The sequence below is a fragment of the Fistularia commersonii genome, chromosome 1, assembly GCF_037954325.1.
Source record: "Fistularia commersonii isolate RoL2024-O1a breed Wild chromosome 1, RoL_Fcom_v1.0, whole genome shotgun sequence".
Classification (NCBI taxonomy): domain Eukaryota; kingdom Metazoa; phylum Chordata; class Actinopteri; order Syngnathiformes; family Fistulariidae; genus Fistularia; species Fistularia commersonii.
Genome location: NC_141284.1, coordinates 2357689 through 2380455, shown reverse-complemented (window position 1 = coordinate 2380455; position 22767 = coordinate 2357689). Strand labels below are relative to the sequence as shown.

The 22767-nt window shown below is 41.6% G+C and overlaps 3 protein-coding genes across 7 annotated transcripts in view; 2 read left to right on the top strand and 1 right to left on the bottom strand.

Annotated features, from left to right (window-relative positions):
* Positions 1-770: 770 nt before the first annotated feature.
* Positions 771-18822, top strand: nwd1 (NACHT and WD repeat domain containing 1). Its single transcript, XM_086143898.1, has 15 exons — positions 771-2066; positions 2198-2401; positions 2478-2631; positions 2712-2829; positions 3533-3688; positions 4751-4948; positions 5019-5141; positions 7480-7676; positions 7745-8005; positions 9090-9180; positions 10435-10583; positions 10761-11034; positions 14769-15313; positions 17269-17362; positions 17456-18822. The coding sequence occupies exons 1-15, from the start codon at positions 886-888 to the stop codon at positions 17749-17751; spliced, it is 4041 nt and encodes a 1346-aa protein (XP_086000024.1). The 5' UTR covers positions 771-885; the 3' UTR covers positions 17752-18822.
* Positions 18823-18992: 170 nt separating this feature from the next.
* Positions 18993-20200, top strand: pdzk1ip1 (PDZK1 interacting protein 1). Its single transcript, XM_086143925.1, has 3 exons — positions 18993-19200; positions 19353-19551; positions 19628-20200. Exons 1-3 carry the CDS (start codon positions 19134-19136, stop codon positions 19695-19697), a joined length of 336 nt encoding a protein of 111 aa, XP_086000051.1. The 5' UTR covers positions 18993-19133; the 3' UTR covers positions 19698-20200.
* Positions 20201-20305: 105 nt separating this feature from the next.
* The window catches only part of patj (PATJ crumbs cell polarity complex component), a 36761-nt gene continuing 34299 nt past the window's right edge, over positions 20306-22767 (bottom strand). For all 5 annotated transcript variants that reach the window (XM_086143850.1, XM_086143858.1, XM_086143879.1 and 2 more), the window contains exons 47-48: positions 22634-22757; positions 20306-22295 (exon numbers count right to left, since the gene is read on the bottom strand). In XM_086143850.1, the coding sequence (XP_085999976.1) occupies positions 22149-22295; positions 22634-22757 (271 nt within the window). In that variant the 3' untranslated portion in view covers positions 20306-22148. The remainder of the gene's footprint in view (positions 22296-22633; positions 22758-22767) is intronic.

Genomic DNA, 22767 nt, shown 5'->3' with positions numbered 1-22767 from the left:
GCGATGTCGCCTCTTGTCAGCCGAAGCGGTGGAGGCAGAAGGTCGCCTAGATTTGGACGTTCAGAAACGTACATGAAATTTGATTAGATGTTTTTGTCGTTCTCCTCCTCTAGATGTTTTTATTCTCGCCCGTTGTCTCCAGATCCTCGACTCATGTCGGAGTTCCGTTCCTCCGGCGCGACATAACGCGATTGTCAAGAAACGATCGTTTCCGCCGGCAAAGTTTGTTTTAACCTCGCAAACGTCGCCACGGAAACAGCGCGGACGCTAACCGAGGACTTCCTGCGTTGTCATATTTTTCTCCAATCCCGATCCGCGGCCCCTGCAGGCCCTGCTGGGGAGCCGCTACGGCCACCGGCCTCTTCCCCGCCTCCTCCCGGAGAACCTGTTCCAGACCCTCCTGTCCAAACCGTCCGACGCTCCGGAGGCGGCGCGGCTTCTCGGCGGTTGGTACCGGCGAGACGACAACGCCGTCCCGCCCGCCTACGTCCTCCGTCCGATCGCCAGCCGCTTCCCGCGCTACGGCGACCCCCGGCCGGAGAACGCGGCGCAGCACGACAAAGACGTCCAATCGTGGCGCCTGACGGAGGCCCAGATGCTACGACACCTGCGAGGCGCCGCCGCGGAGGCGGAAGCGGCGGGCGACATCCCGGCGGAGGCCAGACGGAGCCTCATCACGTCCGGTCGGCGCGTCTTCTTCCTCACCGTTAGCGACGCTAAACTCGGCTTTGGCGTAAAGCGGCGTTTCCTCTTCTGCTCGCAGTGATGGAGCAGGAGTTGGATCTGGGTCTGGGGACGGACGGCGGCGACGCCTCGGCGCTCCTCTTTCTCCGGGAGGCTCCTCGCCAGAAGACCAGGGACGGACCTAGAAGACTCTTCAAGCTGATGGACGTGACGGCGGAGGGACTCCTGGACGCCGAAGCCCGGGGGCTCCTCGCCGCCCTCAAGTCCCGCCTCCAAACCTCGTCCAGGGAGATCCTGAACCTGCATTGTGTGGAGCTCAGCAGGGGGGTCGTCGACCCCAAGCGCAGGGAGCACGCTCAGTACTTGGACGCCGTCTGCCAGCAGTTTGTTTCCCAGATGAAGACCCGGATCCAGGCGGCGCTGGACGCGCCCGACGGCGGCAGGCGGCGGATTTTTGGAGGCGTCGACGACGCGGAAGATTCTTCTCGCCTGGAGGAGGAGGTCAGGCGCCACCTGGCCATGAGCGCCGAGCGCTGCGATGGCGTCCCCGGCAGGGAGGGGCTCCTGGGAAAGCTCTGCCTCGCCATGTGGGAGTCGACGGCGGCGCCTCACGGCCCGCTGGTCGTCCACGGCGCCGCAGGGATGGGCAAGACGGCGCTGCTGTGCCGACTCGCAAGGGAAACGCGCGCGGCGCTGGACGCCGACGCCGCCGTGGTGATCCGGCTTCTGGACGCTCGCCATCCCGGGCTGGTCGACGTGGACCAGCTGCTCCACAGCGTCTGCCTCCAGATCTGCCTGGCGTCCGGCGTGGCGCCGCCGAGCGCCGCCGTGGCGAGCGCGCACGAGGAGCTGGTCGGGTTCTTCCACGGCCTCCTGGGGGAGGTGTCGCGGCGGCGGGCGGCGCTGCTGGTCATCCTGGACGGCGTGGATCTTCTGTCCGACCGACACGGCGCACAGAAGCTGCGCTGGCTGCCCGCCGAGCTCCCGCCCGGCGTCCACGTGGTGGTCTCCATGGAAACCACCAGCGAGGCATTCGTCAACATGCGCCTCAAGCTGAAGACGCCGGAGAGCTTTTTCGAAGTGGGTCGTCTGACGCGCGACGACGGGCGGCGGATCCTGGAGTCCAACCTGCGCGCCCGCCGGCGAACTTTGACCCCGGAGCAGAGCGAGGCGGCGCTGCGGAGCTTCGACGCCACCGGCTGCCCGCTCCACCTCGCGCTCATCATCTCCGCCGCCGCCCGCTGGTCCTCCTCCGATCCGCTCGCCCAGCTGCGCCTCGGCTCCAGCGCCAAGGAAATGATGTCGCAGCTCTTCCTGACGCTGGAGGAGGCGCACGGGCGGGAGCTGGTGGGCGGAGCCTTAGGCTACATCGCCTTGTCCAGGTGAGAGAAACCGGATTTATCTACTATCTGCTCTCCGAACCCCCGCTGTTGCTCGGTGCAGTGTTAGCGCCGCCGCCACCGCCGCCGCCGCCGTGAACGGGTGAATGTAAAGCCGCAGCTGTGATTGACAGGTGCGGCCTCCTGGAGGCGGAGCTTAGGGACGTCTTGTCGCTGGACAACGACGTCATCGCCGAGGTCTACAGCCATTACCCCCCCTCCACGCCATCTCTGGTCCGGCTGCCCCCCCTCCTGTGGGCGCGGCTCAGACGGGACCTGGACGACCACCTGGAGGAACGCTGGACCTGCGGCGTCGCCGCCGTCGCCTTCAAGGACCGGTAAGGAAAAACGCAACGCCGCAGGACACGTCGCATCCGTCGGCGCCGGCTAAGACGATCCCCGCCTCCATGCTAGGCGTCTGCGGGAGGCGGCCGCCCGGCGCTACCTGACTGGCGAGCGGCGGGGGCGGAGCTTGGGGAACCTGGCGGAGTACTTCCAGGGTCGCTGGGCGGGGAGGCTGAAGCCGGTGTCCCTGAGGGGCCCCACGCTGCTGCTCGCCGACAGGAAGGTGGGACGCCATCTTGGATCCGGATAGGAAGCCGTCGGCCGTCCTCGCCACGTCTTCTGATTGGCTCTCCGCTCACCCAGGTCCCGCCCCAGCCGCTGTGGTTCGCACCCCGGGTAGCGAATGTCCGGAAGCTACAAGAGCTGCCCCATCACCTGCTGCACGCTGGCATGTGGGAGGAGCTACGGCAGGAAGTCATCAGTAAGCTCCGCCCACTTCGACAGCTAAATGTTATAACAAAGAGGTGAGTGTCTGGATTAGGATGCTAACATCGCAGAGGCGATGGGGTCTGGATTCGCATGCTAATGTAGCAAAGGTGGTGGTGTATGGATTAGGAAGCTAAAGTAGAAAACTGCTAGTGTCTGGATTAGGATGCTAACATTGCAAAGGTGAAAGTGCAGATTAGGATGCTAGTGTAGCAGAGCTAAAATTGTTTTTCTTAAGATGCTAACCTAGAAAACATGTTGGTGTCTGGATTAGGATGCTATAATAGCAGAGTTGCTAGAGTCTGGATTAGGATGCTAACATTGCAGAGGTGAAAGTGTGGATTAGGATGCTAGTGTAGCAGAGGCGATAGTGTCTTGATTAGAGTGTTAACTAAACAGAGGTGATAGTTGCCAGAATAGGATGCTAACCTAGTAGAGGTGAAAGTGTGGACTAGGGTGCTAACCGAGAGGAGTTGCTAGTATCTAGGTTAGGGCGCTAACCTCACTATAACCTCACTAATAGTTGCTAAAATTGGATGCAAAACTCGAGGAGTTGCTAATGTCTGGATCAGGATGCTAACCTTAGAATGGTGATAGTTGCCAAAATTGGATGCTAACATAGCTGAAGTGAATGTCTAGATTAGGACGCTAATATAGAAGAGTTGCTAGAATGCTAACGATGCTAACCGTGCGTCCAGGCAACGCCGAGTGGCTCCACTGTCAGATCCGGCTCCTGGGCGTCTCCAGCGCGATCCAGGACCTGGACCAGTGCTGCCTGTACATGGACTGCACGGAGACCCGGCTGATCCGGGACGCCCTGGTCCTGATCCGGCCCGGCCTGGACGCACACGTGGGTCAGTTCCCGCCGGAAACCCCCAAATCTTCAAAAAAAGAAAAAAAGAATAATCATATTCTTTTTTTTTATCTTTTTTTTTTTTAATTGAACATAAATAGTACACAAAAATATACAAATGTAAAAAATAAACATGGCAAGGTAGAACTGAATGTCAATGAAACAACCAGGGATGAGGAAGCAAACATTCGTTCTTTATGTCATCGGAAGTTAATAGTCTTAACGGTTTGTGAGAAATTTATAATGCTAGACAAAAAAAAAAGAAATTAAAAGGAAATAATGAAATAAATAGACAAATAAAATTAAAACGAAAGGGAAGGGAAAAAAAAATTGCAAGGGGAATTTAACATGTAATTAAGTTGGTGGTTCACAAGGAATCTCAGACATCAAACTGTATATTTTTTGGTTTTTGGATTTTTACGAATGTTTTAAGGATTTTTCATATCATTCAAAATCGTTTATGGAGAAATTAAAATTTGGGGAACATTTTTGCATTCTGTTTTTGTGAATGAAGAACTTGTCCAGGCCTAAAATAATATCAACACAGAGTTCATCTGTTATGTTGCTTATAAATAAACCAAATGTTAAATCATCTCTCGAGAAGGAAACTGGTGACGATGGAAAATTATTTTTAACCCATTTTTGAGTTTTAGCCCAAAAGCCCTGCACTTTTTTCGCATGAGAAAAATATATGGTTTCAATGTTGCCTTCACAAAATGTACAAATATTATCTTTAAAATTAAAGAGTAACCTTATCAATTCCTTAGATGGGTAGATGTTATTCATAATTTTGAGGGTCTCTTTTGCCTCAGGGGGTTTGGATAGAGTCAGATCGATTCCTTATCAAACTTATTTAAAATATTATTTTTGTTTTGGAAATAAGTTTTCTTCAAAACATTTCCTAATAAAGGAGTTGCTGCACTTTCTGTCCAGAAGTGAGATATTTGGTCGTACGTTTTAGTGCGTCATTATATTTCCGGTCAGAAATACAAATTATCCAGGCGTTGTAACTTTACGAACTCTAAAAAACAAAAACAAACATCTCTCCCGTCCGCTTCCTCAGAGGAGTCGGCGCTCTTCGTGGAGCTGCTGGCCCGGCTCAGCTCATTGGCCGCTCCGTACCCCTCCCTGATTGGCCGGCTGTGCGGCCAATGCGAGGATCTGTTGCTGACGTGTTCGGAACCCGTCCTGGTCCCCAAGTGCAGCTTCCTGGCGGCGCCGGGCGGGGCGCTGCTGGACTCGCTGCGCGGCCCGCGGGGAGGTCGGTGCTCCGGACGCCATCTTGAGGAGCTCCTCCTCCTCCTCCTGAAGTCCAGCTTCTTCTCCTCCAGCTCTGCTGTGTCTGGACCTCAGCGTGGAGGCGGAGCTTCTGGTGGCCGGATCGCAAGACGGCGCCATCGGGGTTTGGAGCCTCGCTGAGCGGGAGCTGCTGCACACACTGCGCGGACACACAGGTGTGAACGCTACACAAAAAATACATGTGCGCGCCGACATCGACACGGTGTGACACAAAAATACGATAACACAACGGAACAGAAACAACAGTTCGCAACACAATGTAACACAATAACAACACAACACACAATGCAAGACAAAGACCACAACACAGCACATAGAAATAACACCGCACAAAAAGACGACAACGCAACACTTCACAATACAAAAATGATAACATAAAACTACACAACACAAGAACAACTGCACGACACACAAAAATCAACACAATGCGACACAAAAAGACAACAACGCAGCATAACTAAACCAACGGTTTGCAACACAAAAATATCAACACTACATGACACAAAAACAACAGAAGACAACACACAACACAAAAAGACAACAACGCAACACTTCACAATACAAAAATAACAACAAAAACTACACAACACAAGAACAACCACACAACACTAAAATCAACACAATGCGACACAAAAAGACAACAACGCCGCATGACTAAACCAACAGTTCGCAACACCAAAATAACAACACAACACGACACAAGGGCAACACAACACGACACACAATACAAGACAAAGACCACAACACAACACACAGAAACAGCACCGCACAAAAAGGCAGCAACGCAACACTTCACAATACAAAAATAACAACATAAAACTACACAACACAAGAACAACCACACAACACTAAAATCAACACAATGCGACACAAAAAAACAACAACGCAGCATAACTAAACCAATGGTTTGCAACACAAATACGTCAACACTAAGTAACACAAAAACAACAGAAGACAGCACACAACACAACACAAAAAGACAACAACACAACACTTCACAACACAAAAATATCTACATAGAAACAACTACACAACACACAAAAATCAACACAATACAACACAAAGGCAACAACACCACACAAAAAGACAAGACAACGTAACAAAGCCAACAGTTCACAACACAAAAACAACACAAAACGACGACACAAAAACAACAGAAGACAGCACACAACACAACGCAAAAGGACAGCAACACAACACCTCACAACACAAAAATATCAACATCGAAACAACTACACAACACACAAAAATCAACACAATACAACACAAAGACTACAACACAGCACAAAAAGACAACAACACTTCACAATACAAAAAATATCAACATAAAAACAACACTGCACAACACAAAAAGAACTACACAACACACAAAAATCAAAACAACACAACACAAAGACTACAACACCACACAAAACACAAAAAGACAACAACACAATGTAACAAAACCAACAGTTCACAACACAAAAATAACAACACTACGTAACACAAAAACAACACAACACAATACAGCACAAAGACCACAACACAACACACAAAAATCAACACAATGCAACACAAAAAGACAACAACACAGCATAACTAAACCAACGGTTTGCAACACAAAAATATCTACACAACGTCACACAAGGGCAACACGACACAACACACAAAAACAACACAGCACAAAAGGACAACAACACAACACAACACTTTACAATACAAAAATATCAACATAAAAACAACTACACAACACACAAAAATCAACACAATACAACACAAAGACAACAACACCACACAAAAAGATAACAACACAACGCAACAAAACCAACAGTTCATAACACAAAAATAACAACACAAAAACAGCATTACACTATACAAAATGACTACACAACACAAAACACAAAAACAACACAAGACGACTCACAAAAATCAATACAATGCAACACAAAGACAACAACACAACACAAAAACAACGCCACAAAAAGCACAGACAACAAATTACAACACAACACAAAACAACATTAGACAACACACAAAAATCAACACAACACAAAAAACAACATAACACCTCACAACACAAAAAGGCAACACGAAACAACGACACAACACACAAAAATCGACACAATACAACACAAAAAAAAAAATCTCAACACAACCACACAAAAACAACAGCAACTCCAATTAACAAACAAAAAAAAACACAAAAACTAAACCACAACACAAAAGAACCACCACAAACACAACAACAGCAAACAATCGCAACAACCTCATCGCCACGGCAATCGGCAAAACACAAACGCAACATCACAACCATAAATACGCAACAAACATTTATTGCCTAGCAACAACAACAACAAGCACATCAACAACAAACAATAACAACAGTTACACGACAACAATAACAACAATAACAACACGACCGAACAACCGAACCACAAATACAACGACGAGATGACGAGAAACGTCGACGCTAACCGACGCCGCTTGCCGTTGCCATGACGATGACGCGAGCAGCGGCCGTCCTGTCCGTCAAGATCGGCGGCCCCGCCCACTGCTTCTCATTGGCCGCGGACGGCTCCCTGAGGAGGTGGAGCCTCGTCGCCGGCCGCCAGGAGCTGTGCGTGGAGGGGGCGTGGCCTGCGGAGCCCCGCCCCTCCGCCGTGCGCCTCCACGTGCACGGCCGGCGCCTGTTGGCCCACAGCCGGACTCAGGTGAGTGGCCCCCCTTTCCTCCCGAGGCGGGTCTCCGGACCCGGAGCCCTGAAGAGTCCCGGTTCCAGGCGGCGGTCGTGGACCTGGACGCCGCTCGGACCCTCCCGGTCGCCGCGGGCGACGAGGGCTCCCTGGTTCTGGGGGTTCTGGACGACTCGCTGGTTCTCCTGCTGAGCCCGGCCCTGGTCCGCATCTGGACCCCCGACCAGAGCCGGACCCCGGAGACCCGGCTGGAGACGTCGGAGGCCCTCGTGACCCTCGCCGCCTCCGTCAGCCTGCCGGCCCGAGGACGCGTCGTCCTGGCGTCCAGAGGAGGCTTCCTGTACCAGGTGGGTCGCCCACGGCAACAGAACCAGGATGCAAGGATTAGCAAGGATTATTCAGATGTCTGACATGCTTATTATCACTGGCTGCCATTTAGCATTTATTATTTGTTATTATTATTATTATTATTGTTGTTGTTTTTGTTATTATTATTGTTATTATCATCATTAGGGTTGTTTTGTCTTATTAATATACAATTATTCTTAATACAATTCCTCCAGATTTCTTCTTCTTTTCCTTTTTCTAATTATGTTATTATTATTTATAAGCAATTTATTAGCAATCAATCATATTATGAATCTAAGAAATCCAATTAATAGTATATATTTTTAATTTCTGATATGATATGAAATTATCATTATATTTTTATTGTTATAATATGTTACTGCACCTATTTTGACTCCTCAGATTACCAAGTAATTTTCTCTATTATCATTATCATCACCATTGCTGTTGATGTTTTATAATAATAACAATAACAATAATAATAAACAATTATTATTATTATTATTATTATTATTATCATCATCATCATTGTTGTTTTATTATATTAGTCATTTGTTGTTACTATTATTAGTGTATTATTACTGTTATTATTGTTATTGTTATTATTATTGTTGTTGTTGTTGTTGTTATTATTTTTCTTATTTCGTGTTTAATGCGCAGCATAAAATTATTTTGAATTTGACTCCTTAGATATCAAAATAGTAATATTTATTATTCTTCTTTGGTATTATTACTGTGATGACAATCACTGAAATTAATCTTAGTATTAATGATTAAGTAATTATATTAATTGTCTCGTTACTTAGACACTTTATAGTTTTACTTGTATTTCTTATTTCTGCCCCTTTTTTATACTGTTTATACAAATTCCTACTATTATTTATTATTGTTATGTTTTCTTGAAACTCTTGCACAACAATTTCCTTTGGGATAAATAAAGTTATTCTTATTCTTATTTTTCTTATTCTTATTATTATGACTCCTCCAAAATCCAATTAATAGTATATATTTTATCAGTAATATTATGACAACTATTGTTATCATTATGATTTTTTTGTTGTTGTTATAAATGTGACCCCCCAGATCTGCAGGTCTGGCAGCCGCGGCGCCGCCCGCCTCCCTCTGGTCCCGTCCTTCCTCTCGGCCTCCGACGATGAAGAGCTTCTGCTTGCAGGTTCGCCGTCGCCTGGAAAAGGACTTTCCGAAGATTCTTGTTTTTTTCTGGAGAAACTTTAAAACCAGAAGTCCGGGCCTTGACATGTTTTTCAGCTGCTCTTCAAAATTGATTTACTCTGGATTTTTTTCCCTTCTTGTCAGGAAACAATTCTTGATTATTTCCTAAACATATATTTTTTTAATATTTTTTTTCTTACTTTTTTGGACATCTTTTGTCGGGATTTTTTTTTTAATTTGAATGAAACATTCTGAATTTTTTTCAATTGTTTTAAAAACAATATTTTTTTCCAGATTTTTTTTTAATTTCATTTTTTTTCAATTTAAAGGTTTTTTTTTTAATTGTTCACCTAGCCAAGATTTCAAAAAATGTCTTGCAATTACTTTGATTTTTTTTTTTTTTTTAAATTTTGTGATTCTTTTTTTTTTCCTTGTTTCACATTTTCTCATTTTTTTATTTGCCTAGTAGCATTCTGGATTTAAAAATGGTTTTAACTGAAGTTTTATGTAACTATTTTGAATAATAAATAGTACGACTGTAGTATAAATAAATAGTATGAATAGTGAGACATTGATTGTACAATTTGAAAAATCATTTTTAGATATTTTTTAAATCTGAAAAAAAATTCTCCACAAGTTCCCCTCAAATTCCATCTTTTTTTTTTTATTTCCAGGAAAAAAAAAATCAGTTTTGATCTTTGCTGAATATATACTGCTCAAAAAAATTAAGGGCACATTTAAACAACACAATGTAACTCCAAGTTAATCAAACTTGTGTGAAATCAAAGCGTCCACTTTGAAAGCATCGCTGATTCATGTTGACTTGTTTTAAGGACATTAAATCAAAGTTGGATCAGCCTGTCATGTGTTTTTCCACTTTAATTTTGAGTGTGACTCCAAATTCTGACCTCCATGGGTGTAAACATTTGATTTCCATTGACAATTTTTGTGTAATTGTGTTGTCAGCACATTCAACAATGTAAAGAACAAAGTATTTGATACAAATATTTCATTCATTGGGATCTAGGATGTGCTATTTAAGTGTTCCCTTGGTTTTTTTGAGCAGTGTATATCCACGTCATAAGTTTAATGATTCCCAACTGTTATTCTACATTTCCCTTGAATGTTTGCAATTTTTAATCTTTTTAATGCTTCACCTTTTTGCTTTGCTTCCTGGCTGTTTGTATTTCCTGTTTGTTTCCTTCCACTTCCTGTGCAAACGCGTCAGCCTGACTGTTTCATTTGCCGCAAACAGGAAGCGACGACATCCTGAGCCTCTTCACCCTGGACGAAACCTCGGCCCACCAGTTCCTCCGCCTGCAGCACCACGCCGACGTCCTCTCCGCCTGCCTGTCCGCAGACGGCCGCCTCCTCGCCACCGGCGCCGCCGACCAGCTCGTGCGGGTCAGACACGCCTCCGACCGGGAAGTCGTCTTTGGCTGAAACTAAACCCTTCATTGAAAGAAAACGCTTTATTTACAAATGGTTTTGAACAACAAATAAGCAGAATCCGAATCCTTGAAACCCCGCCCCCGTGACCTTTGACCCCAGCGCCTTGGTAAAACGTATTCCCGTTCACAGGTGTGGTCGGTGACCACGGGCGCGCTGCTGGACACCCTGTGCGGTTTGGACGCCGCCGTCACCGCCGTGCGGTGGTTCGGCGGCCTCGTCCTCTCGGCGTCTGACTCCGCCCCCTGCGTCCTGGTCTGGAGCCTCAAGTACGACACGCGGCACAAACCCGCCGCTCGGATCCCAACGGGCGCCGCCCACGTGGCCGTCGCCCGCGACGCCGACAGGGTTTTCTTCGTGCAGCAACAGAGCGACACGGCGGTGGTCAGCTGGAACAGCCTCAGCGGTCAGTGATACGTGAAATAAATTACATTGAAATTCCAATTGTGAAATGTAAACAAATGAAATTGAAAATCGAAAAAAAAAAATCAATGGAAAAAAAATGTAGATAGAATTTTTTATCACGTTATCACGGCTGTCGCGTCCACGACCGCATCACTGACCGCTGAGGCTCGTGGACGTGATAGCCGGTAAAACAAAATCGGAGAGATATTTGTGAATTAAGTTGATTAATTGAAAAAAAAAAAAAAAAATTCTATTTACATTTTTTCCATTGATTTTTTTCGATTTTCATTTTCATTTGTTCACATTTCACAATTGGAATTTCAATGTAATTTATTTCATGTTTTTGATTTTTCAAGAAACATCACTTTTTAGTGAATTTATTATTTACCCATTTGCAGGTCCTATCGATCAAATTCCAAGCTATTTAAAAAAAGATTGAAATTTTTCCTCTGAAAAGAGACATTTTTTTCAGCTGCTCTTCGAATTCATTTATAATGTTTTTTTCCCCTTTTGTCTCTAAACCATTCTTAAATATTCCCAAAATATTTTTTTTCAAATGACAATTGTTATGTGTTAATAAATATCTTTAAATATTGATTTTTTTCACATGCTTTTTTAACATATTTTGGTTGTTTTTTTTGAATTGAATGAAAAACAATGTTCAATTCGAATGTTTTTAAAATTGTTTTCAATATTATTATATATTTCCAGGTTATTTCTTTTGTTTCAACTTCAGGAATTTTTACAAATTATTTTGGGGTAAGATTTAGAAAAAAGTCATGTCAGACAAATCTAAATTAACAAAAAAAAATTCAGGAAGAAAAACTTTTCTTAAAAAAATTTTAATAAAATTTATTTAAACAAGAAAATCAAGAAGAAAAAAAACTTTTCTCAAACAGAAATGCAGTGAAATTTAAATGGATGACAAAATCAGGAGAAAAAACACATTTCTTGAAAAATATTTAATAAATTTTAAATGAATGAAAGAAATCAGGAAGAGAAAAAAAAATCTTGAACAAAAATGCAATGACATTTTAATGAATGAAAAAAATATCAGGAAAAAGGAAATTTCCTCAACAAAACTTCAATAAATTTATCAATCAATTTATCAATTTATCAAATTTATAAATCAATGAAAATAATCAGGAAGAGAAAAACTTTTCTTAAACAAAAATGCAGTGAAATTTCATTGAATGAAAAAAGAACAGGAAAAAAAATCTTGAACAAAAATGCAATGAAATTTAAACGAATGACAAAATCAGGAAAAAAAACTTCTTGAAAAAAATATTCATAAATTTTAAATGAATGAAAAAAATCAGAAAGAAGAGAAACTTTTCTTAAAAAAATGTAATGAAATTTAATTGAACAACAAAATCAAGAAAAAAGAAAAGTTTTCTTTAACAAAAATGCATTGAAATTTTAAAGAACGAAAAAAATCAAGGAAAAAGAAAATTTTCTTTAAAAAATGCAGTGAAATTTAATTGAATGAAAAAAAATCAGGAAAAAAAAAATGTATCAAAAATGCAATGAAATTTAAATGAATTACAAAATCAGGAAAAAAAAAACTTGAAAAAGTATTCATAAATTTTAAATATATGAAAAAATCAGGAAGAAGAGAAACTTTTCTTAAAAATATTATAGTAAAATTTAATTCACTAACAAAATCAGGGAGAAAAAAAACTTTTCTTAAACAAAACAATGCGGTGAAATTTTAATGAATGAAAAAAATATCAGGAAAAAGAAAATTTTCTTAAAAAAACTTCAATAAATTTAAAATCAATGAAAATAATTTTGTGACATTATAATGAATGACAAAAATTATGAAGAAAAAAATTCTTAAAAGTGCAATGAAATTTAAATGAATAACAAAATCAGGAAAAAAAAATTCTTGAAAAAATATTCATAAATTTTAAATGAATGAAAAAAATCAGGAAGTTGAGAAACTTTTCTTAAAAAAAATATAATGAAATTTAATTAAACAACAAAATCAAAAAGAAAAGAAAAAAACTTTTCTCAAAACAATGCAGTGAAATTTTAATGAAACAAATATCAGGAAAAACACAATTTTCTTAAAAAAAAAGAATTTAAATGAATGATAAAATCAGGAAAAAAAACTTCTTGAAAAAAATCAGGAAGAAGAAAAACTTTTCTCAAACAAAAATGCAGTGAAATGTAAATGAATGAATAAAATGAGGAAGAAAAAAATTCTGAAACAAAAGTGCTATCAAATTTAAATAAATGAAAAAAATCAGGAAAAAGAAAATTTTCTTTATTAAAAATGCAATGAAATTTAAATGAATGAAAAAATGAGGAGGGAAAAAAAATTCTAAAACAAAAGTGCAATGAAATTTAAATGAATGAAAAAATCAGGAAAAAGAAAATTTTCTTTATTAAAAATGCAATGAAATTTAAATAAATGAAAAAATGAGGAAGAAAAAATTTTCTTCAACAAAAAGGCAAGGAAATTTAAATGAATGAAAAAAAATCAGGAAGAAGAGAAACTTGTCTTAGAAAAAAAATGTAATAAAATTTAATTGAACAACAAAATCAAGAAGAAAAAAACTTTTCTTAAAGAAAACAATGCAGTGAAATGTTAATGAAAAAATTATCAGGAAAAAGAAAATTTTCTTAGAAAAACTGAATTCAAATGAATGACAAAATCAGGAAAAAAACTTCTTGAAAAACTTAGGAAGAAGAAAAACTTTTCTGAAACAAAAATGCAGTGAAATGTAAATGAATGAATAAAATGAGGAAGAAAAAAAATCTTAAACAAAAGTGCAATAAAATATAAATGAATGAAAAAGATGAGGAAAAAGAAAAATTTCTTTCTCAAAAATGCATTGAAATTTAAATGAATGAAAAAATGAGGAAGAAAAAAAATTCTAAAACAAAAGTGCAATGAAATTTAAATGAATGAAAAAAATGAAGAAAGTAAAATCTTAAACAAAAGTGCAATACAATTTAAATGACTGAAAAAAATGAGGAAAAATATTTTTTTCCTTATTAAAAATGCAATCAAATTTAAATGAATGAAAAAAATGAGGAAAAATAAAATTTTCCTTATTAAAAATGCAATAAATTTTAAATGAATGAAAATAATGAGGAAGAAAGAAAAATCTTAAACAAAAGTGCAATAAAATGTAAATGAATGAAAAAATTAGGAAAAAAAAAAATTCCTCATTAAAAATGCGATAAAATTTAAATGAATGAAAAAAATGAGGAAGAAAGAAAAATCTTAAACAAAAGTGCAATAAAATGTAAATGAATGAAAAAATGAGGAAAAATAATTTTTTCCTTATTAAAAATGCAATCAAATTTAAATGAATGAAAAAAATGAGGAAAAATAAAATTTTCCTCATTAAAAATGCAATAAAATTTAAATGAATGAAAAAAATGAGGAAGAATAAAAGATTCTAAAACAAAAGTGCAATGAAATTTAAATGAATGAAAAAAATGAGGAAGAAAGTAAAATCTTAAACAAAAGTTCAATAAAATTTAAATGAATGAAAAAAATGACGAAAAATACATTTTTCCTTATTAAAAATGCAATAAAATTTAAAGGCCTGAAAAAAATCAGGAAGAAAAAAAATCAAACAAAAGTGCAATAAAATTTCAATGAATGAAAAAAATCTGGAAAAAGATTTTTTTTTCATCAAAACTGCAATGAAATTAAAATGACTAAAAAAAAAATCAGGAAGAAAAACCAAACCTCTCCGTCCGCCCGTCCCTCAACAGGCTCGGTGTCGGACTTCCTGCCGGTGTCGTCGTCGGTGACGACCCTGTGCGTGTCGCAGCAGCGGCGGCTGCTGCTGTGCGGCCTGTCGAGCGGGACGGTGCTGCTCTTCCCTCTGGACGCCCCCCGGGAGGCGCTGTGCATCCCCCCCCCCGAGAGCTTCAGCGCCGTCGTCCTCCTCGCCGTCGGCGCCGGCGAGCGCCGCCTGGCCGTGGCCTACGGCGACGCGGCGTGCCTCTTCAAGATGGCGACGCGGGACGGCTTCCCCGCGGTGGAGGGCCCGCCGGAGCGCCTCCCGCTGGAGGCCCCGCCCGTCGCCATGGCGCTGCTGCCGGGCCGCCGGCTGCTTCTCGGGACGGACGGCGGCGAGGTGACGCTCCTGGACTTCGGCGGCGGCGGGGCGCGGAGGCTGGAGCCGCACGGCGGCGGCGTGACCTGCGTGGCGGGAAGCACCTGGGGGTCGCACGCCCTGGTGGGCGGCGAGGACGGCGTGCAGCGGCTGTGGGCCCTCGACCCCCTCGCCCTGGACCACACCATGGAGTGCCAGGTGATGCGAGGCGGCGCGGTCGCCACGGCGACACGCCGTCACGTGACCGGCTCGGACGTCCAACCCTCCCAAGGGTTCTTTTTTTTCTTCCCTGATTTTTGTCACTCATTTAAATTTCACTGCATTTTTGTTTTTTTTCTTCCTGATTTTCATTGGTTTTAATTTTATTGAAGTTTTTTTAAGAAAATGTTTTTTTTCCTGATTTTTTTTATTTCATTCATTAAAAAAAATTTCACTGCATTGTTATGTTTAAGAAAAGTTTTTTTTCTTTTTGATTTTGTTGGTCAGTTACATTCTATTATATTTTTCTAAGAAAAGGTTCTCTTCTTCCTGATTTTTTCATTCATTTAAAATTTATGAATATTTTTTCAAGAAGCTTTTCCCTGATTTTTTTCAGTCATTTAAATTTTATTGCAGTTTTGTTTAAGAACATTATCTTTTTCCTGGATTTTTTTTGTTCCTTAAAATTTCACTGCATATTTGTTTAAGAAAAGTTTTTCTTCTTCCTGATTTTTCTCATTCATTTAAAATGTATGAATATTTTTTCAAGATGTTTTTTGTTCCTGATTTTGTCATTCATTTAAATTCAGTAATATTTTTGTTCAAGAATTTTTTTTCTTCCTGATTTTTGTCATTCATTAAAATTTTACTGTATTGTTTTATTTAAGATGTCTTTTTTTTCTTCTTGATTTTGTTGGTCAATTGAATTTTATATTTTTTTAAGAAGTTTTTCTTCTTCCTGATTTTTTTCATTCATTTAAAAATTTTGACAATTTTTTCAAGAAGGTTTTTTTTTTCCTGATTTTGTCAGTCATTTAAATTCAGTAATATTTTTGTTCAAGAATTTTTTTTCTTCCTGATTTTTGTCATTCATTAAAATTTCACTGCATTGTTTTATTTAAGATGTCTTTTTTTTCTTCTTGATTTTGTTGGTCAATTGAATTTTATATTTTTTTAAGAAGTTTTTCTTCTTCCTGATTTTTTTCATTCATTTAAAAATGTTGACAATTTTTTCAAGAAGGTTTTTTTTTCCAGATTTTGTCATTCATTTAAATTCAGTAATATTTTTGTTCAAGAATTTTTTTTCTTCCTGATTTTTGTCATTCATTAAAATTTTACTGTATTGTTTTATTTAAGATGTCTTTTTTTTCTTCTTGATTTTGTTGGTCAATTGAATTTTATATTTTTTTAAGAAGTTTTTCTTCTTCCTGATTTTTTCATTCATTTAAAAATTTTGACAATTTTTTCAAGGTTTTTTTTTTCCTGATTTTGTCAGTCATTTAAATTCAGTAATATTTTTGTTCAAGAATTTTTTTTCTTCCTGATTTTTGTCATTCATTAAAATTTCACTGCATTGTTTTATTTAAGATGTCTTTTTTTTCTTCTTGATTTTGTTGGTCAATTGAATTTTATATTTTTTTAAATTTTTCTTCTTCCTGATTTTTTTCATTCATTTAAAAATTTTGACAATTTTTTCAAGAAGGTTTTTTTTTTCCAGATTTTGTCATTCATTTAAATTCAGTAATATTTTTGTTCAAGAATTTTTTTTCTTCCTGATTTTTGTCATTCATTAAAATTTTACTGCATTGTTTTATTTAAGATGTCTTTTTTTTCTTCTTGATTTTGTTGGTCAATTGAATTTTATATTTTTTTAAGAAGTTTTTCTTCTTCCTGATTTTTTTCATTCATTTAAAAATTTTGACAATTTTTTCAAGAAGGTTTTTTTTTCCAGATTTTGTCATTTAAAATTTCATTGCATTTTTGTTCAAGAATTTTTTTTCTCCCTGATTTTTGTCATTTTAAATTTCACTGCATTCTTGGTTTGGAGGCGTACGACCCCCTCGCCCTGGACCACAGCATGGAGTGCCAGGTGATGCGAGGCGGCGTGGTCGCCACGGCGACACGCGGTCACGTGACCCGCTCGGACGTCCAACCCTCTCCCCTCTGGGTTCCAGGGCGCCGTCCTCTGCGCCGCCTTCTCCGAGAGCGACCGCCTGGTGTTTTCCGCCTCGGCCGACGGAACCGTCCGGGTCTGGGACGTCGGAAACGGTGCGTGCGGAACGGCGCCCTCTGATTGGCTGCCGCTGCTTCTCCTGGAAGTGGTTCCACCAATCACGCTCCGCCGTCTCTTTCCCTCTCCAGGAGACCTGGTTCTGGTCCAGCCGGTCTCCTCGCCGGTGGTCCAGATGGTCACCTGGAGGAACGGCTTCGTGGGCGTGACGGGCCGCGGCGCCGTCATCAAGGAGACGTTCCGCCGGCCCGACAGCGTCCGACCCGACTTCGACCCGTTGAGGAACGTCAAGGCCCGGTGCCGCGTCACCTCCCGCCGGAGGAGCCGGGACCAGAACCACGAGTCGGACCTGCCGGACTTCAACCCGGCCCAGATGAAGCTGGACCTGCTGAGCGTCAAGCCCTCCTCCGCCTGCCGCCTCTTCTAGGACGCAGTCCCGTTCAGAAGAAAAATAAAATTAAAAAAATATAATTAAAAAAAAAGGAGACGCTTTCCATGATAAAACATTTGAAAAGAACGTTGGAAAAAAAATAATCTGAATAATTAATATTAAAATGAAAAGTTTTAGAGGGAAAAAAGAAGAATAATAGAAATGATAATAGAAAAAAATGGCTGAATATCATCCTGTAATTACAAAGAACATCAAGAATTCACCAATAAATCTTCTGCTACAGTCAGAGCTCTCCTCAGCCAATCATCGGCCTCCATCTAACCCTCAGCCAATCATTTGCCTCCCTCTAACCATCAGCCAATCATCTACCTTGCCACTTTCAGAGCAGCTTCTAGGCAAACAGAACATCAAGAAAACGATATTGGACATTGGAAACAATTTTTATTTTAATGATTAAAAAATCTATTAAAAAACAATTTAAAAACAAATACAATTAAAAATAATTTCAAATTAAAAATCTATTTCAAGATTTTAAAATGAATAAAATCAAAAATATTTTAGAAAAAAATTTTATTTAAAAGGTTTTAGAAAAGAATGACATTAAATATATTTTTATGTTTAAATCTATTAAACATTTTAAAGAGGATATAATTAAAAATGTTTTCGAATTAAATCTATTACAAGATTTTAAAAATGAATAAAATCAAAAATAGTTATGATTAAAAATCTTCAAAAAGTTAAAAAAAGAATAACATTAAAAATATTTTTAAATTGAGGATATGTTAAAAAAGGTTGAAAAAAGAACAAAATTAAAAATATTTTGAAAATACTGATCTACTTAGAACAATTTCAAAAATGAATAAAATTAAAAATATTTTTAAAAGTAGAATCCATTTAAAAAGCTTTAAAGAATAACAAAGAACAATAAGAAATAAAATAACTATTTAAAAATATTTTAAATATAAATAAAATTTAAAAAAAAAGTTATCAAAAATCAGAGGTAGCACACTTAAAGTTCTGAAAAAAAAAATCTTAAAATCACTTAAAATGCCATAAAAATGCCGTTACTGGTTTCCATGGAAACTGAAACCACCAGGAAAAAAAGGGCAAAATAGTGTGAAGCAAAATAGTCTCTTCTTTCATCCTCCTCCTTCTCCCTCCCCCATCCTGGTGAGAGGAGATTTTAAAAAAAATATATTAAATAATAAAGAATATAAATTTAAATATAGAAATGAAATATTTCTAAAAAAAAAAAAAAAAAAAAAAAAAATCCTGCAAAAAAAAAAAATGGACCGTGGTTTAACGGACGGGGGCGGGGCCAGCAGGTTCAGGGGGCGGAGTCCTGCAGGAGCGACGGGTGGATCATTAACACGTCGGCCTGGGAAAGATCTAGCATTCTGTACGCAGACGCCTCGCCGATGGACGGACGTCGGGCTCCACTGGCCGGCTGCCTCCTGACCGTCGGCATGGCGACGGCCCAGAACGGTAGGAAGCTCAGCGGACCGTGGCGGGTGAAGGTTCAGAGGAACCTCCCGCTCACCAAAACACAGAAGAGACTGAACCATCATGGAGGAGCAGAACCTTCTCCTCTTCCCTTTTCCCTCTTTGTGGATTGACCTCTGACCTCTGACCTCCAGCCGGCGGCGGCGAGCGTCCGCTGCCTCAGTGGCTGACGGGCCTCATCGCCGTGGCCTGCTTCCTGTTCCTCTGCTTCGTGGCGCTTCTGGTGAAGAAGTCCTGGTGCGACGGGAGCCGCGGGGCCACGGCCTCCGGCGCAGACGCCGACTTCACCGCCGTCAACGGCCGGACGAGCGCCCGCCGCCTGGATGCCGCCAGGTACCACCTTCAGATCTGTGGAGAGAACCTGAAGGAACCCACCATCTTCAGCTTCCGCCTCTTTTGTGTCCATCAGGAACAAAGCAGAGAACATCTCTGACACTGTGCTGATGGAGAGCGTCCAGGTCAAAGTCACCGCCATGTGACTCCCCGGGACGCCGTCCTATTGGCTGACACCCGGAGAAGTGTGTGTGTGTATGCGTGTGTGTTCTTTGGTGTTTGTCGTCCTGGGTGCAGTTCATCAACAACATTCTTAACCTTTGACCTTTACGTCACTTCTAGCCGTGCATCATCTCGCCTCCCACATTCACCTGCGATGGTTAATAATTGACAAGTTTAATGATTACTTCCTGTTTGTGGAGTCACATGACCCACGCTGAGGTTCTCCCGCGTCCTGCGGCTCCTCAGAAAAGGAGACGCTTTGGTTTCCTGGACCAGGAGCTTTCAGACGGAGGGGGCGGGGCTTAACCGAGGCGGGTCAGCTGTCAATCATCACACAGCCTTTGAGTCACTGTCGTCCTTCTGCGAGAACCTTGTCTAGTGTGCTATTAAACAGAGACAGACTGCTTGGTTATTGGTTTCTGATCACATGTGAGTTGGTTGTATTTTTATTTTCCTTTATCTAATCAATAAAAAGTCAGCAAAGATGGTTTTGGTGTGCCGGCAGCTAACGCTAGGCTAGCTTTAGGAGAACGTGTCGAGGGAGCAGATGTTCCGAGAAGGTTCTGGAACAAACCACGCGGGTTCGAGTGTCTTTTCGGACAAAAGCTACGATTTATTGTGACGTCAGAGCCGAACGGGGGGGGAAACAGGATGCAGAGGCGAAGTAAGAAAAACAAAACACGTGGTCGGCAGCGGAACGCATCGAGATCCAAGGGGCGGGAATGAAGACCTGGAAGTCAGAGAATTCACCACGGGCGTCGGACGGAGAACGTGGATCAAACACACACGGCTAACACTCGGCTAACAGAGCTAACACTCGGCTACCAACTCAGCCAAAAGAGCTAACACTCGGCTAACAGAGCTAACACTCAGCTAACAGAGCTAAAACTCCTCCAACAGAGCTAACACTCGGCTAACGACTGCCACCATCGTGACATTTAGTGCCACATTCTCTGAAATTCTCTTGTTCTCTCTGTGGTCAACTAACTAGCCAGCTAGTTATGCTAAGTAATTAGCAGGTAACACCAGGCAATGTTGACAGTGATTCCAATTCATTTCCAATTCATTCGGCTGTAAAACTGGGAAAGGCGGTGTTAGCTAACAGCTAATTTCTGCTGGAGCTAGCAGGATTAGCTCGGCTGATGGTTAGCTAGGGAGCAAACATTTGAAGGAATGCATCTTTAACATCGTTACACTTGCTTTCCACCTAATCCTCAGTCCCTATGCTAAGCTAAGACATGTAGTATTTAAGACAGAGAGCAAAATATGTAGAGCAAAGTATGATCTCTATTCTCTCTGATTTTTAAGATTTTATTGTTTTTATTTCCCCGAGCGACATCGGCAACCACCTACCGGCATTTGGTTTAGCGACTTTGTTTCGTTTTCTACGCTAGCCGCTAGCTAGCATCTCAGATTCAGAACTACTTGCTTAGCAGGCTTCTTCTAGCTAACTCCAGCTTCTTAGCAGAAGAAAGACAGACGGCGACACCGATGTGTTTCCAATGTCCAGGAGCATCGCTGAGTTTCCCTGCTAAGCTAAAAGAACTGCCAGAGAACAGTAGACTCTTAAGTAAACGTCACACCTTCTTCTCACGAGACATCTTTGTTCTGAATCTCCGCGAAGACGCATTTTTAATTCCCTTTTGTTTCCATGACAACCATTGTACTGAAGACACTTTTTGTTGCCGGGGGGGGGACGGGCTCTGAGTCCTGAGAGGCGTACGACATGTCGGACGGATTCGCTTCCTGAAAATAAAAAATAATCTCATAGAACATCGACGACTAGCGGAAAAATGCCGGTCCGACGGCCGAATTCCAAGAAAACTCAGGAAAATTCAAAACAGGAAGTGGAAACAACGACAACAGGAAGGAGGTCGCCCACCGTCCTGATCCACAGGTAGACATTATTATTATTATTATTATTATTCATTTTTGTATGTAAATCACTTCCCCAGACCTTCATTTGAACAGAAAAAACTTAAATTAAACAGATTTTTTTAGTAAATTCACCATTTCGTCTCGGACCTCAGCCGAAACGACACCCCCGCCCCATCGGGCCGACAGCTTCCTGGTCACCGATGAGGTGAAAAACAAAACAAAACAACAAACCGGCTACGGCGCCCCCTAAGGACACGGATGTCAACCGCAAACATGCTAACATCCCGACGATTTTTTTTCGCAGAGTCCGTCCTTACGGGGGACGGGGAGGGGGGTCAACATGTCCGCCATCGGTAGGGGGAGTGTGTGTGTTGGCACAGGTGTCGGGGGGTCAGAGGTCATGGGGCGTGAGTGCGTGTAGAGGTGAACTGGTCTGTGTGACGTGAGGCTGAAGGTTCTGACATCATCGCATGGTTCTGTGAAGGGGGGTGTGTGGGTTCAGTTCAGGGTGGAGGGGCTCATATGTGTGTGTGTGTGTGTGTGTGTGTGTGTGTGTGTTAGGACAGGATGTCCAGGGTAACCGTCCCTTTCTGCTTCTTCAAGATGGCGACCGCCTGCTCGTGCGTCACCCCCTGCAGGCTCTCTCCGTTTACCGTCAGGACCTGGTCTCCTCGCTTCAGACGCCCATCCACCGCCGCAGCACCCTGCAACACACACACACACACACACACACACACACGCGCATTCCTTATGAATGTCAGTTTTGCTCATTACATTCATTTCTCTCAATATAATGTGGACAATTTGTTTTATAGTGTTCATTTTCACAGCTGTGTTGTTCCTAATGCCTCTGCTGTGTGTGTGTGTGTGTGTGTGTGTGTGTGTGTGTGTGAGTGAGTGTATTCAATGTTAAAATGACATATCTAATTTTCATGACCTTTCTGTGAGGATGTTAAGTGGGAACTAAATAGAAAACACATTTCTCCTTGTCAACAGACACACACACACACACACACACACACACACACACACACACACACACCTTGCTGAACACTGTCTTCACATAGATGGGTAGATCTCCATGCGGACTCCCAAAACCTCCGACAATGCTGAAACCGAGACCTTCAGATCCTTTTTCCAGACAGATGCTGCGAGGACGAGGACCTCTGAGGGAAG

Bases quoted from the DNA above. Each gene is read 5' to 3' on its own strand.
- pdzk1ip1 (XM_086143925.1), top strand. From the start codon at position 19,134: ATGGACGGACGTCGGGCTCCACTGGCCGGCTGCCTCCTGACCGTCGGC. The intron at 19,201-19,352 runs GTAGGAAGCTCA...TCTGACCTCCAG, and splicing joins CATGGCGACGGCCCAGAACG to CCGGCGGCGGCGAGCGTCCG. The intron at 19,552-19,627 runs GTACCACCTTCA...TGTGTCCATCAG, and splicing joins CGCCGCCTGGATGCCGCCAG to GAACAAAGCAGAGAACATCT.
- nwd1 (XM_086143898.1), top strand. From the start codon at position 886: ATGGACGTGACGGCGGAGGGACTCCTGGACGCCGAAGCCCGGGGGCTC. The intron at 2,067-2,197 runs GTGAGAGAAACC...TGTGATTGACAG, and splicing joins GGCTACATCGCCTTGTCCAG to GTGCGGCCTCCTGGAGGCGG. The intron at 17,363-17,455 runs GTGCGTGCGGAA...TTCCCTCTCCAG, and splicing joins GGTCTGGGACGTCGGAAACG to GAGACCTGGTTCTGGTCCAG.